Consider the following 14,828-nt stretch of genomic DNA (forward strand, 5'->3'; position numbering starts at 1 on the left):
TCCGCTCTGCCTCCCTGGACGTGAATCCTAGAAAACAGACAAAAGCCTTTCGTCCTTGGGAGGACGTCCTATTCACTGGGGGCTCCTTGGAGGGCAGGTGGGAGGGGCCAATTTGGGTTGGAGTCCACCCCAGTGTCCACCCTCCTCTGCTCTTCTCTGGGGCGGGTTTCCTCACGAGCCCGGCTGCCGCGCCTCATTCTGAGCTTGCTCGAATGCCTGTCTCCCTGGCACACCCGGTCCACGCTCTGTGCACCGTCTGGGCTCCAGTGGACCCGCCCATCAAGGGCATCCCATCAAGTTCCACATGACTGATGGACGGCACCGCTGGCCCCTCTGGCCCCTGATCCCCGCAGGTGGTAGGGGCGGCCCCAAGCCCCAGGCACGGTGCAGAGCCCTGCACCAGATCAGGAGGGACAAGGTCAGTCAAGGACCCTCCCCGGGAAAAGGAGGCAGACCCTAGGAGCAGGGGCTGGGGCTGAGTCTCCAGGGGCTCTGGTCTCCTCCTCAGGAGCCACTGTCTCTGCTCCCAGACGAAGCTCCACCTGGCATCAGCTGCAGGAACAGAGGGCCCCAGACAGACGTCCGAAAGCACGTCCTCATGGGCGCCTGCAGGGCGGGAGGGGCTCAGTCACAAGTCCCTGCCACACGGATTCAAACAGAAAATCTCCAGCTGAAAATCCCGTTTGCCCACTAGAGGCAAATCCACGATCCCTCTCGTTCTCGTGCCAAGATGTGTAACAGCGTTCTCCCAAGTGGTACGGACGCTCGCCAAGTCCCGTGGCTGGGACCCAGTGTCCACGCAGGAGCTGCCCACATGGCAGCAGGTGGACTGGGGACGATCTGACCGGGACCCTCACCCCTCCTCAACTATGAGGGGTTTCCTAGGCCCCAGGCTTGCCTCCCGTACCCTGTCTTTGGTCCCTGCATGCTGCTGACCTGCATCTCCTACCTCGAGACCCGTTTCTTGAGCACCTGCTGGGGCGTCCTCACCTGTATCCCAATCCCCCAGACAGGGACTGAGGTGAGACGTAGCCCAATCTGCTCTTCAGGTACCTGGAGCAACACAGAGCCCAAACTGCCCTCGGCCCCATTCCTCTGCCTAGGTGTCCTGGACCTGGGACAGCTCAGAGGATGCCCAGGGCGCCTTTCTATGAGGCCGGCCTGGGGCAAGGTCTGCAGGGGGGAAGCCCAGTCTACATGGCACGGGGGCCCCTGGCAGGGGAACATGGCCAATGAGCGGCCCCCAGAGGCTGGGCATGCCAGGAAGGATGCACAGAGCCCGGGGGGTGGGGGGCTCTGCTGGGGCCTGGGACAGCTGCCTGGCCGGCTGACGGGAACCCCGGCAGAGCCCCAGGGACCACTGTCTCCCTGTTCCCAATGAACTTGTGGCCTCTGACCAACAGAGCCCCACGCTGCCTCACGCACAACCCAGAATCATTTTTCTTGTATTGCTTTTCAGAATGAGCGCAGAATGGCAGCTGAGACTCGGCTCTATAATAAAAGCTTCTAATTCCTGGGATGGCTCATTCAAGATCAGAGATAGACCCAAGCCTGCCGAACACCTCCGGGAGGCACTGCGCTCCTGGCTGGTGTCGGGATCACCCCGTGTGCAGGAGCTCAGAGCTGGCGGGGGTGGGGGTCCACAGCACCATGGAGCCCCAGGCTCATGAGATGGATGAGCGGCGAGCTGCCTCATGCTGGGGACAGGGCCCGCGGAGCAGGGCTGCGAGCACAGCGATTGGGGGACGGGACACGCTGTGCCCAACGTTCCCCAGAGTCCCGGAGCTCGGGAGTGAAGGAGCCGCCGGTGGCCGTGAGTGCACAGGGAGGTGCGTGCCCAGCAGCCCACAGCTGGAGGCGGACTCACAGGGGGAGAGAAAACTGGGGGCACAGAACCGCCAGGTGCCGCAGAGACCCCCAAGGCCGCAGTGTCAGTAAGGCTATGGGAGGTCGTGTGGGAGGGGGCCCAGGAGGACCAGAACAGGGGGGCCACCTCGTGGTGGATTTCGCCTGCCAGGACGCCGCAGGACCTGCCTCCACGGCCATGGTCTCCGCCCTCCCTGCTGGGGGCCTCCAAGCTGCCCCGCGTGGATGCCGGGCGCTCTGCCACGCTGGCCTCCCCAACCTCGGACGGCCTCGTGCCCACATGTGTGCAGGCCAGGAGGTGCTCACGGGCTGGTGTGGCGGTGACCAGGCCGGAAACACCAGTCCATCCCCACACGTGCCCCTCCTCGGCCCTCCCTGCACCACGCCGGTGTCATGGGGTCCCCTCACAGACGCGGCAGACCCCCGCTCCTCCTCTCCGGCCACAGCTTCTCATCAGAGTGGCCTCACGCCCGTGGCCCTAGCCAGCCTCACCAAGGCAAAGCTCACTGCCTGCCCCAAGTTTCCCCAGGGGCCCCAGTGCACCCTGAATGGACGCCGGCATCTTCCATAGGCCCCCGGGGTCCTGCCTCACCCCTAGAGATGACCTGGCGCCTTGAGCTCCTAGGAAGCCAGGCTCTCTCCGCAGCTGGCCGCAGGGCGGGCCCTGTGCGCACCCATCTCCCTGCTCCCCGGTGGGATCCGGAGTTCCAGGTCCGGGACGCCCCGGCGCGGCTGGGCTCTGGCTTCGAGGGGCTCGGCTGCGCAGCAGGTACGCTGGCGTCTGAGTCTTGGTACGTGACCCGTTTTTCCTTCTGGGTTTAGAGAGGGTGCTTTTCCACCTGCAGCCCCGCACAGATGGCCGCCGACGGATCTGCACTCCCCCATCCTCGGCGGGCACGCGCCCTTGGGAACCCGCGTCTGGGAGCTGTGGGAATTCCATTTTTAAGTACTTCTCTGATAATCTCTTCTCCACGTTTCTCTATTTTTGGACCTCATATTCTTCAGAACTCCTGAATTGATCTTCTAGTCTGTTTTTTTCTCCTTCTCTTAAAAAATCGACTCCATGGCTGAGACTTCCTCATTCTACTGGATTGTGAACAACATCCGTTAACACACTTGCACTGTGTACGTGCACATAAATGCACACACGTGCATGATCTTACGTGTACGTGTTCATCTACGCATGTTTTATACATACTTTATACCTCTGTTCTTATAAAAGTGATACAGGTTATTTCCAAAAGTGCTCTTGATCTTCTTGGTGTCCAAGTCAGTGTCCTGAAGTGACCATGACTCTCTTCTTCTCCTCGCAATCCTGGGGCTTGGGGGCCTATAGGTGACAGCTCACCCCTGCGTCATGGGCGGCCCGGCCCGGTGGGGGTAGGTCAGCAGGGGTGCCTTGCAGGGGAGCACGCCGGCCCCGGGGTGATCGCACCTCCTACGTGGGGCTCAGGGGTCCCGGAGCCAGACGACCCCCAGGGGAGGGAGGGTCGGGGTCGGGGCATGCGGCCCCATCGGTGTGCCCTCCTCCTCCCGCTTCCTGACCCGCCTCTGCCCCCACGGGGCGCCCACCCGCTTCACGGCACTGCCGTGTGGGCTCCTCCCCCACCACCTCCAGTGGCCTGTTTGCTCCAGGTCCTCTGGCTCAGCAGGCGGCCTTTGGTTGCTCTCGTCAAGCAGTGACCCTTTGCTTCCCCCACGTTGGCGAGCGGGATGTGAAGAACCGATGGGCAGATGGTGGGCTTCCCAGAAGGGTCCTCAGGCCCCAAATCACAGCGGCCCATGGGTTTCAGCCACAAGCTTGGTATGTTAGTGAGGGGGAGAGGCCACCCCCCCCAAACTCATGTCCACCTGGAACCTCAGAAAGTGACATTTTTGGAAATGGAGTCATTAATGATGTGATAAAGTTTGTGACCTGGAATCATCGTTGATTTGGGAAGAGCCTGGGTGGGATGGTGTCGTCACGAGGCCTGGTTCTCATGGCACGTGGCCGTGGGAGGACAGGGGCACACACTGGGTGACGCAGCCACACGTCCAGGAGGGCCTGGAGCCCCAGAGGCTGGACCAGGCCACACCTCGGCTTCACCCGGCGGGAACGAACGTCTGCCACCGTGAGCCTCCACGTGTGGGGTGACGGGGGGGCCGCCGGAGCCTCTCAGGGCGTGTCTCCAGAAAGAAGCCGCAGCGACCCCTCTGGGAGCTGAGGGGCCGCACGTCTCAGGACCTGGGTCTTTAGGAAGAGTCCTCCCTGCTGGTGCTGGCGTGGCAGGGTCCAGAGTTGCCAGGCTTCTTCCCCTCGCTGGTGTGAACCCCCGGTGGGGCTGTCAGCCGCGGGGCCGGCTGCGAGGGCTGGGCTCTCTCCTGCAGCCCTGCCTGCAGGCCACCCAGGGGCCTGCACCCCACTCTCGAGCACCCAAGCGCGGGCCCAGACCAGCTCATTGACCGAGAGCATCTGCTTCCTGCCATTTCCTCTCCTGTGCGCTCTGCCTTTTCTCCTTTCCGTGTCCTGTCCCTTCATAGACGTGTCCAGGCGGCAAAAATGAGAGGATGTATGTTCTCTTCTTTTAACTAGGAGCCCACAACAAGCGTTTGCTAAGTTTCTACAAACAGTCCCTGTAGGAATCTCTGCACCAGTGTGTGGGGCTCAGATTCGGAGCCCAGTCCTCAGGGCCCAGTGCTCGGGGCCCAGCACTCAGAGTCCAGCACTCAGGGTCCAGCACTTGGGTCCCAGTGCTCCAGGTCCAGCGCTCGGGGCTCAGGGTCCAGCGCTCCGGGTCGAGTGCTCAGGGTCTGGGGCTCAGGGTCTGGTGCTTGGGGCCCAACACTCAGGGCCCAGCACTCGGGGCCCAACGCTTGGGGTCTGGGGCTCCGGATAGAGCGCTCCAGGTCTAGTGCTCTGGGCTTGGGGTCCAGCACTCCAGGTTGAGGGCTCGGGGTCTGGGGCTCAGGGTCTAGCGCTCGGGGTCCAGTGCTTGGCGCCCAGCACTTGGGGCCCTACGTGCTCGGGGCCCAGCACACAGGGCCACATGTGCCCCTCCTCCTGCATGTCTGCCCTGGTGCGGGCCTGGCATGAGGAACCTGAGTGGTGGCTGACTGGCAGAGCCATCCTCCCGGGCGCCCAGAGGGTCCAGACCTGGCACACGCTAGGCCCTCGGTGGTGCATGGAATCCAAGAACGCAGAGATCCCGGTTACCTGGACAAGGCGAGCCATCCTCAGGACGGTGGAGAAGGGCAGCAGCCCCCAGCCTGCCCCACGCTCGCTCACGCACCTGGGGTCAGACGCTCGGCACTGCAGGAGATGCTCGTCGGCAGAGCCCGACAGGAACAAATGAGAACATAACCCACCCGAGTGCTTCTCTGTCATGTGACCCGGTCTGCGGTGAGCGCTGACCTCTGGGACTGGTCAGCAGGCTGGGCCGGCACCCCTTCCCAGTGTCGTCCAACAGAGATGCCCAGCCGCCCGCCCACACCTCCTGCGGCCACCCTGCTGGGACCACTGGGCACCCGGGTGCTCGGGGACCCACTGCTGTGCCGCCAGGCAGGGCCTGCTCTTGGGAAGTGTGGTTTGGGGGAAGCGAGTTCCCAGGAAATCCAAGTTCCTGGACAGAATGCTCCTCACCCCCCACAACGGGGCCTTCACGCAGTACAGAGTTCAGGTGTGGTGCGTGATGTTCCTCAGAAAGATGGGTTCCCACCTAGCTGGTCGACTCTGATTTGGGAGATGGGGCCGCAGCTCATGCCGGGCACCTTGTAGTACGTCTGCATTACAAAGTGTGGCAAAGCGACCACCGATCATGGTGTCCTGATCGCCACTGGCACGTGCCGCTCGCGGCTTCAGCAGCTCACCTCTGGGGCGAAGAGAGGCGTGGGGAGGGCAGGAGGGCGCTCTGCTCTCGGGGGGACCCACACCACCCGCCGTCAGTGGGCACAGCGGAGGACTGCGGAGCTCAGGGGAGACCGTCTCTGGGGGCGTCACGGGAGAGCACTGCTGCGCCCTGGGTGGGACCTGCGGCATCCCCCGCGTCTCCTTTCCTGGTGCAGACCGGCATCCACAGGGCTGACATGGCGTGGGAAGCTGAGGCTGGGCAGCCAGCACAGAGGCCAAATCCTCCCCCGAGCCCCCAGCACGGCGGGCTCCCCATGATTCACCGTGACCTGCCGGAGTCACCACGTCCAGCCAGTGACCCTGTGCACACGTGTGAGCCTCACCAAGTGGGACCCCCCTCAGGACACGGGATTCTCTGGTATTTTTACTTAATTTCTTCTTCCCTCTCTTAAATGCAGATCATGACCCAGTAAATTAATTTCATGACCCACTAATGGGGTGAAGACCCGTCCTCTGAAGAGTAGCGCTCTTGGAAATACAAACATCAGCGTATCCCTGGGCTCTCTTCACAGGTGACCACATAATTTATCGCACGGTCTTATGTCAGCCCTGAGCGAGGGGCCAGGGGGGTGCCCGTCAGGCCCAGTGCCTGCCGCGGGTGGTTGGTGGGCACAGAGACATGAGCAGCGTGGCCCTCACGGAGGAGTGAGCCTGACACGGTTGGCGGGGGGCACCACTGAGACACGGCTGTGGCCACTGAGGCGGCGTGGGCAGTCACGTGGCTGAACAATCACGGAAAACCTACTCGTGGTGAAACGGGAAATCGCAGGGCTAGCCGACATCTGTAACGGAATCAAGATGCCAACTAGAAAATGGGAATATACACTCCAGTTACACGGCGTTTGTGTCAGGAGCTCAAGTGACCTTTGAAGAAAGCTGTGCGAACAGGTCTCCGCACATCAGGACTGCTGTCCGTGCCAGAGAAGCGTCTGCAGACACCTGGGGAGACCCCGGGCCTCCGGCACGAGCACACAGCCCCTCCATGGGATGTACCAGCCCAAGCCTCAGCACACACGCCCTCCACACTGTCAAGGGCACCGTGCCCCAGGTGTGCACCCCTATGGGGGTGAGGAGCCCTGAGAGTGGGCACTTCTCCTGGACTTGCCCCGAGCCTAGCAGGTGTCCTTCCCCCACCTGGACCAGCAGGTGCATCTGCCCGAGCACCAGCTGGGGCATGCCGGCTGCCCCCCAGGGCGGGCTCCCCTGAGAACGGGCAGACGGGAGAATCGATCTTCAGAGCTAAAAGACCCGTGGGCTCGTGCAAAGCCAGACCCAGCGTTTGAGGGGGGAAGGCCCAGCAGGCTGAAAGGCTGCCTCCGCAGCCTAGTACCAGCTGTCGTTTCCACAGCGGTCAGACCAAGGCGATGGTCGCGAGCTCCTGGGCCCGTGGGGCCACGGGACTGGCTACAGCAAGGGGGATGCATCAAGGAACAGAGCCTGCCTACAGACGCTGGGCCTGCTAGAGGGGCTGCAGGGCAGGGAATGCAGAGCACGGGAGTGGGGAAGGGCTTGGGAGCCTCAGTCCACCTGTGCGACCGTGAGGGCTGCTGCTGGGCCACCTCCTTCAGCGGGCCTGCCCCCAGCACCGTGCTCGGGGCCTGGAGTGCAGGCCGGACCCCACAGCCACGCCCCAGGGCCACCGCTCTGGGTGGGCAGTCTGGAACCTCCCCCAGGCCTCCCCTCCTCCAGGTGTTCGCTCAAAAGACCCCATCACCTGGCATGTCCTGCCCACAGGGCTGCCGCGGGCCCTGCGGGGAACCCACACACTGACCCGCAGGCCCCAGGGATGCGGGACGGCAGCCCCGGCCGTGTAGGATCTGCTTGTCCCCAGGTCTCTGCCTTTTGGGAACAGCACGCAGACGGGGACCCCAGAAAGATCAGCTGCCTCCTGGACGCCCCTGGAGGGGCAGCCTCACGTCAGAAGCCGCCCAGGCTCCCTCAGAGCCGCCAGGCGGGTGACGGGTCACGAGCTGGCGATCCCCGCACACATCACAGGTGCGAGGACAGGATCGCCTGCGTCTGTGCTGGACACGGCTTGGGCAGCTGACATGCTGGGGAAGGCCCCCGCTGGCCGCCCTCGTCTCTCGGCTGACAGCCATGCTCGGCAGGTGCCCTTGGGTCCTGCCCACCTGCCGTCAATGCAGAACCACCTGATTCCCACAGACGGCCTGTCCTCAGAATGTGCCCCCGAGGGGCCCTAACTGCGCTCTCCTCGGCAGCCACGGAGCTAGGCCCCCTGGACACATGGCTGGACGGCCCGCCGGGACTCCCTGCGGAGGCTGGCATGCGGGGAGGGAGGAAGCGCGCGGGATTTCCTCTGCTCCAACTCCGAGGGGCTACAGCCCCCACCTTCCTGCGCGACCCCGCGAGGAGACTCGGATGCCAGCCCGGCTTTCTGGATCCTTCCCTGGGGGCCCCAGACCTCCCTGACTGGACATTCCAAAGGCACGGAGGTGGGAATCAGGGCCAAGAGATCACAAGCCACTTCAGGTCTAGGTTTCTATGTGGAGCTCACGAGGAAGAGCCGGGATTGGGGTGATGATCAGCCTGGGGGAAGGAGAGGCCACTGCCGTGCGGGCCGAGGTCTGAGGAGCCCCAGCGCCCAAGCCAGTGGATGCAGGCCCCAGCTCCCGTGGCTCGCACCATCGAGCGTGTGCCTTGAGGAACTTACCTTTGGAAAAGAGACCTCAGAGAGCGGCCCCAGAACCCCTTCTCCCCCTTCCCTCCCAACCTGTGGGTCAGCAGCCACGGGGACCAGGCGGGTCCCGGCTCCTGGAACAGAGCATATGCGGTGTGCCCCTCAGCAGGATCTGGGAGGGACCAGGGCACCCTTGGGGGTTTTTGAGGTCTCCGCGCAGAGTGGCCACCACGCGGTGCCCAGGGCAGGAGCTGACCTTGAGGACCACGCCCCTCCCCAATCCTTGCTCTTTAAAGAGGCTTCACCTGCCGTGAGGGGATCCTAACCCGTCCTCCTGCCTGGAGTCATGAGCACACCCTCTGCCCCAGAAACAAGACGACGTTACCAACCACCCTGCGTGGACACTGAGCTACCTTTTGGGTGGATGCCTTCAGGTGGGCCCACCTGCCACAGGGACAGTCTGACGGAGCCCAGGGACAGACTGATCCGGCCCCAGAGGGTGAGGGGGGTGCGGAGGGGAGGCCGCGAGGCTGGAGGCCTCTCCGCACCAAGAAGCCCACTGCCACTCTCCCCGTCGCCGCCGACGCGCGGCCCCCCTCCCCACGGGTACCCACTGCCCGGGGCTGCTCGCCCTCCCGGTGCGAGGAGCGAGCGGGGCTGCGTACGCACCGTGGTGGTCTTTATCCGTCCGCCGGGCTGTGTGCACGTCCAGCCTGACCGGTTGATCAGCAGGTCACAGCCTTCGCCCTCCAGACACGGGAGCATGTCACACCACTGCTTTGTCTTGATGATTCGCGCTGCGGGAGAGAAGAGAGCTGTTCAGCCGCTGCTCACGGGCACCCCGGGTGGCACCAGCAGCCCCCCCGCCACGGCGGTGGGAAGGGCGATGGGCAGCGCCTGGTGCCCTTTGGGGTGGCCGGGCCACTATTCCTCCCTGGCTCCCATTTAGCGCTGCTCCCCGGGTCCAGCTCTGCCACCAGTCCCTCAGTAAGTGGTAGCAAGGGGTGTTGAGGACAGTTTCCTCCCTGACGGAAAGATCTAGAAGCAGGGGCTGCGTCCAGAAACAGAGGATGATTGTATTCACTTAACCCTCACTCAAGGACCCCCGCAGAACAACGGGCTGTTCTCCAAATTAGGACCAAGTGCACGTCCTTCTAAAGGCACGTACGACTGATTGGCTGCACGTTTATAAATCCGGGGCTGATGCGAGAAGGGGGGTACTCCAGTTACAAAGTCTGGGCGCTCAGATCCGATGCCCACCATGGGCCAGACATTATTTCAGCTCAAAGCTAAGTCGTCAACATGCATGCTTCCAAACACGGCATCCTCCCCAACTCTGGGCCGCTGCTGGAGAAGGCACAAAACCTGCGATTTCCCAGGAACGAGGATTTGGAGTCCGGGTCAAGGCCATGCGAGGACAGATGCGTCTTTGGGCACTTGCCCTGTGCTCGCCACGCCGGACTGTCCCCTCTGGGGTGGCGGGAAAAGGCAAGCAGGCTGGGAGAGAGCTTGGCCAGCCACGGTGTGGGTCTCCGGGCCGTTCCAGGGGATACAACAGCTCGTCACCCTGACACCAACTCCTTTCTAGGCCCTGCCATGGATGGGACTGTGCCCCCAAAGTCACGTGGTGAAGCCCTAACCCCTGGTGTGGGGGTCCTCGGAGACAGTGTTTTATAGAAGTCATTCAGGTTAAGTGAGGTCATGAGGGTGGGGTCCCGATCTGATAGGATCAGTGCCCTCGCGAGTAGAGACACCGAGCTGTGCGAGGCCTCCTGCCAGCACCTGGGCCGGCTGGCCCGTCCTCTCAAACTCCCGGCCCCCAGGGTGGTGAGAAGACAAACGTTTGCTGCTGAGGCCGCCCGGCCTGTGGTATTCTGTCCCCGCAGCCTCACAGGCGGTGACGCGAGGGAGACCCACCCTGCGGACGTGTTTCTCATCCCACTGGGAAGTTGGCATGGGAAACATGCCAGCCGAGCACCTGCACGGTTCCCCAGGCGGGGCGGGGACGCGCCAGGTTCTGCTCACCGGGGCACAGCCTCCGTCCCGGCAGGACCCCTGGGACGGGAAGCTGGGTGGAGGCGGGAGCCTCTCTCTGGACCGCAGGCACAGGAGCTCGGCGCCTTTCCCAACACATCCCCGGGGCCTCGTTCCTCCCCTGCTCCTATCCCTGCCGGAGCCCCGAGCAGCATCGTCTTCCCAGATGCACCGTTTTGTGACAGTAACAGATGCCCCAAAAGGCCTGCTGTGTGCCCGCATGTGCACCCCTTACGCCCACAGAGAGGCTACGGGCATGGAGCACACACACAGCCCAATCCCTGGAAACCCTGCCGGAGTGCCTGAGCCACGATCCTGACGAGTAAAGGAGGAGCTTCCCGGGATCAGCCGTGAGGAGCGGGGTGGAGCAGGCTAACGGATGGATCGAAGAGCATCTGCAGCCACGCTCCCCAACCGTGCCCGAGCCCCACCCAGGGGCACGTGGCCATCGTAGCAGGCCAACGGTGCAGAACCTCAGCCCGCAGGGAGGCCCGGGGCCGCCCCAGCCCCTGCTGAGGGCCCGAGAGCAGGAGTAAGGCTGTCTCGGGGACAGATGTGCCCTCCTGTGGCAAGAAGGCAATGAGGTTCTGGAGGCAGGGAGCCTGAGGTCGCACCTCCTGCGAGGCCCTGCACGCCGGGCCTGGGCCATCCCGAACGGGGCTGCACGTGTGGAGGGCAGGTCCTGGCCCGTGCTGGGCGGCCTGGTCTGCAGGACATGTGGCGACGCGGGAAGGCGGCAGAGCCAGGCCTGGGTTCCCTCCTGCAGTGCCGTGTGCTCACCCTGGTGCTCCGTCCCCCAGGGGAAGCACGGAGCTGGGGGCGGAGAAGGTGTCGCTGGAAGGACCCGGCCCAGGCTCGGCCCGTCAGCGCGCACGGACACGCAGCCCTCACGGTCGGGCCGCCTGCAGTCACTCGGACCGGGGGCGTGAGGGGGACAGACGCTGACCTCGGGACTCACCCGTCTGCAGGCCTCACGGCAGTCTCCTTCCCCGCCCGGCCTGCGGCCGAGGCCTCCTCGCCCCGCGACGCCACCCTCAGTTCCACTGCGCCCGCTCGCCTCGCTCGAAGCAGCGTGGGCTGCTCTCTCGACGCCTTCCTGACCGTTGCGCACTCAGCTGAGAGCGGGCAGACGTGGGAGGGAGGGAGCACGTGGCCCCCAGCCCTGGCCCCCAGCACGTGTGACCATGCGTGAGCGTGGCCACAGGCCAGAGAGAGGGACAGTGAGGCAGGACAGGGGGCCGGGTCCTCACAGCCTTCCGGGGGGGAGGGACACGAGTCCCGCCCACACTGCAGCCACGCATCTGACCATACATGTACATGCTTGCGCACCCCAACACGCGTGCGCACGTGAAATGTGTGAACACGGGCAAACACGCATACACAGACCCACGGGCATGCAAACAGCACACACGGACACGTGCCCATGTGTCCGTTCACAAGCGCACACACACACGCGGACACGTACCCGCCTTGTGTTCACAGGCGCACACACAGGCGTGCAAGCACAAGCAGTCGCTGACTGTCCCCCCCCCCCCCCATGCCGTGGGGCAGCCTGGGCGTGCCGGGTGCCAGGTCAGCCGAGGGCACCGCGGGGCTGCTGCTGAGCACACACGCCTTTTGTCTGCTGCTGGGCTTCGCTCACCCTGCCTGAGCCCACTTCCTGCTGGAGGCACAGGACTGGCCGCCACATCCCAGGGACAAAGGGACCTTTCATGCCACACGTCACCACTTCCGAGACGCTCCGGCGCCGGGGAGGGGGTGCACGGGGCCGTGAGCGACAGTGGCGGACTGCTGGCCTCTGGGGACACTGGTGGCAGCCAGCCGTGTGCCACAGCGGGGGAGGGCCTCGGCCCACGGCACACCAGGGGTCATCACCACGTCGCCCGTGCCCGTCCCTGGGCCCGGGGAGGGCAGCTTCTGCAGACGGGTGCTGGGGGCTGAAATGGAGCCACTGCACAACCCCGGGCCTCTGACAGGGTGCCGGCCTGGCCTTGGGGCGGCGCCACTCCCTTCTCCCTCGGCATGTCCCCACCTGCCCTGCGTCCCCAGAGAGGCCACCAGGCACCCAGCACTCCCGAACACGTCTTGCTCGTGAACAGGCTTGTAGCCACAGCGTCCGCCCCATGCACCTGCTGCTGGCCAGGCAGGGGAGTGAGCTCACCGCGCCGCCCGCACGCTCTGCCCCGAGAGCTGAGGGCCTCAGGCTGAGGCTCCAGGCCGCCCTGCATGTGGACGTTTAGGTGCTTCCGGGACAGGAGCTCTGCCTCAGTCTCCCAATGCCTCAGCCTCCCACTGCCTCAGCCAAGGCACGCGTCAACAACGGGAGCTGTGGGCACCGTGTGGGCAGCCAGCTCAGGGCACTGACGGTGCTGGGCCGGCATTATGGGGACAGAGGGACGGCAAGGCGATGGCTGGCCAGGACCGGTCGCCCTGGTCTCGGGAGAGCGGCGAGCGGTAGCCGGTGCCGGGCGTCAGGGAGAACAGCCGAGAAGCGGAGAGCGTGCGAGTCCCAGACACAGCATGCTAGATGGCCCCGGTCCATCTGCTGGAAGGCCAATTTGCCAGAACAACATTCGGGCAGGCCGTGAACGTGAACGGGGCTGAAGACAGATCAGGGCAGCCCCAGGGTGACAGGGGCCTGATGGGGGCAGCACGGACACTTCCAAGAGGGGACAGGGGAGTGAACTGCCTTCGAGGGAAAGGACAGCCCTTCGGAGACATAGCAGGGCCGTGCTGATGCCTGCTCATGCAGGGCGGCGGTGGGATTGGAGGGAGGGTCCTCCCGGCCCACCAGCAACCCGGCCTCGCCTGCCTCAGGACCCGGCCTGGGGCACATACTCAAGTGCGCTGGGGAAGCGCTATCTTCCTGTGAGAGATGCAGGGGGTGGTGTGGCACCTGGTCCACGTAGGGCCTAGTGCCGCATGCAGCGGGGTCTGATGAACACAGCCAGGAAACTCTCTCCACCAGCCCCTGCCCCCAGCTGGACCCCGAGAAGGACCAACTGAGGGGGCTCCCTGCCTGGAGCAGGACTGGGTGGGGGGCATGGGGCCTCGGAGCCGGAGGGGTGGGGTCGGCGTCCACCACTCTGAGCTGGACGCTCCCCTGACTGAAGGGTAATCTCTCCACCGAGCCCCTGGTACTCTCCTGGAGCAGCCGGAAGCTTTCATCTGGGGCCGAGACGGGCGGCGAGTCCAGCTGCGGAGTCCCTGGCCCCATGCAGGGGTGCAGTCAGGGCCCCTGCTCTCTGCCCCTCACACAGTGGCTTGGGGGCACGACGCACATAGCCCTCCTGCCACACTCCCTGGGGTCCCCCTTGGTGACCAGCTGCCTGAGACCAGGGTTGAGCAGCTGTCCCCGAGCGCCAACCCCCAGGGAGGAGGCAGAGCCCGACGGGGTCTGCAGAGGGCCCAGCCGGCGTCGGGGCCCCATGACCGTCCCCCATGAGAGTCCAGACTTCAGACACACAGCAAGGACCAGTGTCTCCCCCAGCTACTTGTATGACATCAGACTGATGGCTGTCACAGCATCGTCCTTCCAAGGCCTTTTCTAGAGAATGCTAGGGACCTGCCCCCACCGGGAATCAGCTTGGCCATCCTGGCGGCACTCCCCATTCTTACGGGTGTCATCCCCCACCAGGGAGAAGAGGCTCCTCAGGGTTTGCACAGGGGGAGGGGGTGAGTGCTAGGGCACCTCGTGTCACATGGCAGGCTGCCCCAGGGCTGTGGGGTGCAGCACCCGGGGACACACACCCCACACGTGCGCTGCTTGCTCCCCGCCCGTCCAGGAGGAGAGCGTGTGGCAGAACACATGCAGGGCTCTGCCCCAGCCCCTGTCGTGACTGGATCATGCAGCGAGGCCAATGTGTCTAGGTGCATGAGAAGCTCTGGGCAGGTACTGGGAATGCCTCTGGACGGCTCTGGGTGAAATATAAGGTCTGCTCACGACACACAAAGACGCACAATGATCAGCACGATTTCATACAATGTGCCCCCATGCGTGATCAGCATCCCCAACCTCACAGCCTCCAAGCAAGTACAGGAGGAAATCTAAACGTGGAGCGAACCTGCAGGTACGTCCCTGCGGCAAGCACAGCGCTAGAGCTATGTCTTCCCCAAACATCTGCCTTGTAAAATGAATGCCGCAAATGTAAATTTTATTGGTTTTGCAGTTTTGGTTGTGTTTAATTTGTAAATGGTTTCACCCTATTCCAGTTTACGGTCCGATGAGGGTTCCCAGCTTGGCGTTTGCTCATATTCCTGCAACATTATAATAAAAACGATTTAGGTCAATAGTGAGGGGCCCAAGGAAGTAGCTTCCCCTTAAACGAGTTTTCAAACAATTTAAGTCCCAGGAACGTCCCAGGAACACTGCTGCCCGCCCGTGACTAGCTGGTCGGAGAAGGA

At 64.0% G+C, this 14,828-nt stretch overlaps 1 protein-coding gene across 1 annotated transcript in view; it reads right to left on the bottom strand.

Annotated features, from left to right (window-relative positions):
* TAFA5 (TAFA chemokine like family member 5) overlaps positions 1 to 14,828 on the bottom strand; it is a 122,127-nt gene that overhangs the window by 21,530 nt on the left and 85,769 nt on the right. The window contains exon 3 of the mRNA XM_054505497.2: positions 9,060 to 9,187. Coding sequence (XP_054361472.1) covers positions 9,060 to 9,187 — 128 coding nt within the window. The remainder of the gene's footprint in view (positions 1 to 9,059; positions 9,188 to 14,828) is intronic.

The sequence above is a fragment of the Mirounga angustirostris genome, unplaced genomic scaffold, assembly GCF_029215605.1.
Source record: "Mirounga angustirostris isolate CCGP_5_RB_7025 unplaced genomic scaffold, mMirAng1.0.hap1 SCAF_5, whole genome shotgun sequence".
Taxonomy (NCBI): domain Eukaryota; kingdom Metazoa; phylum Chordata; class Mammalia; order Carnivora; family Phocidae; genus Mirounga; species Mirounga angustirostris.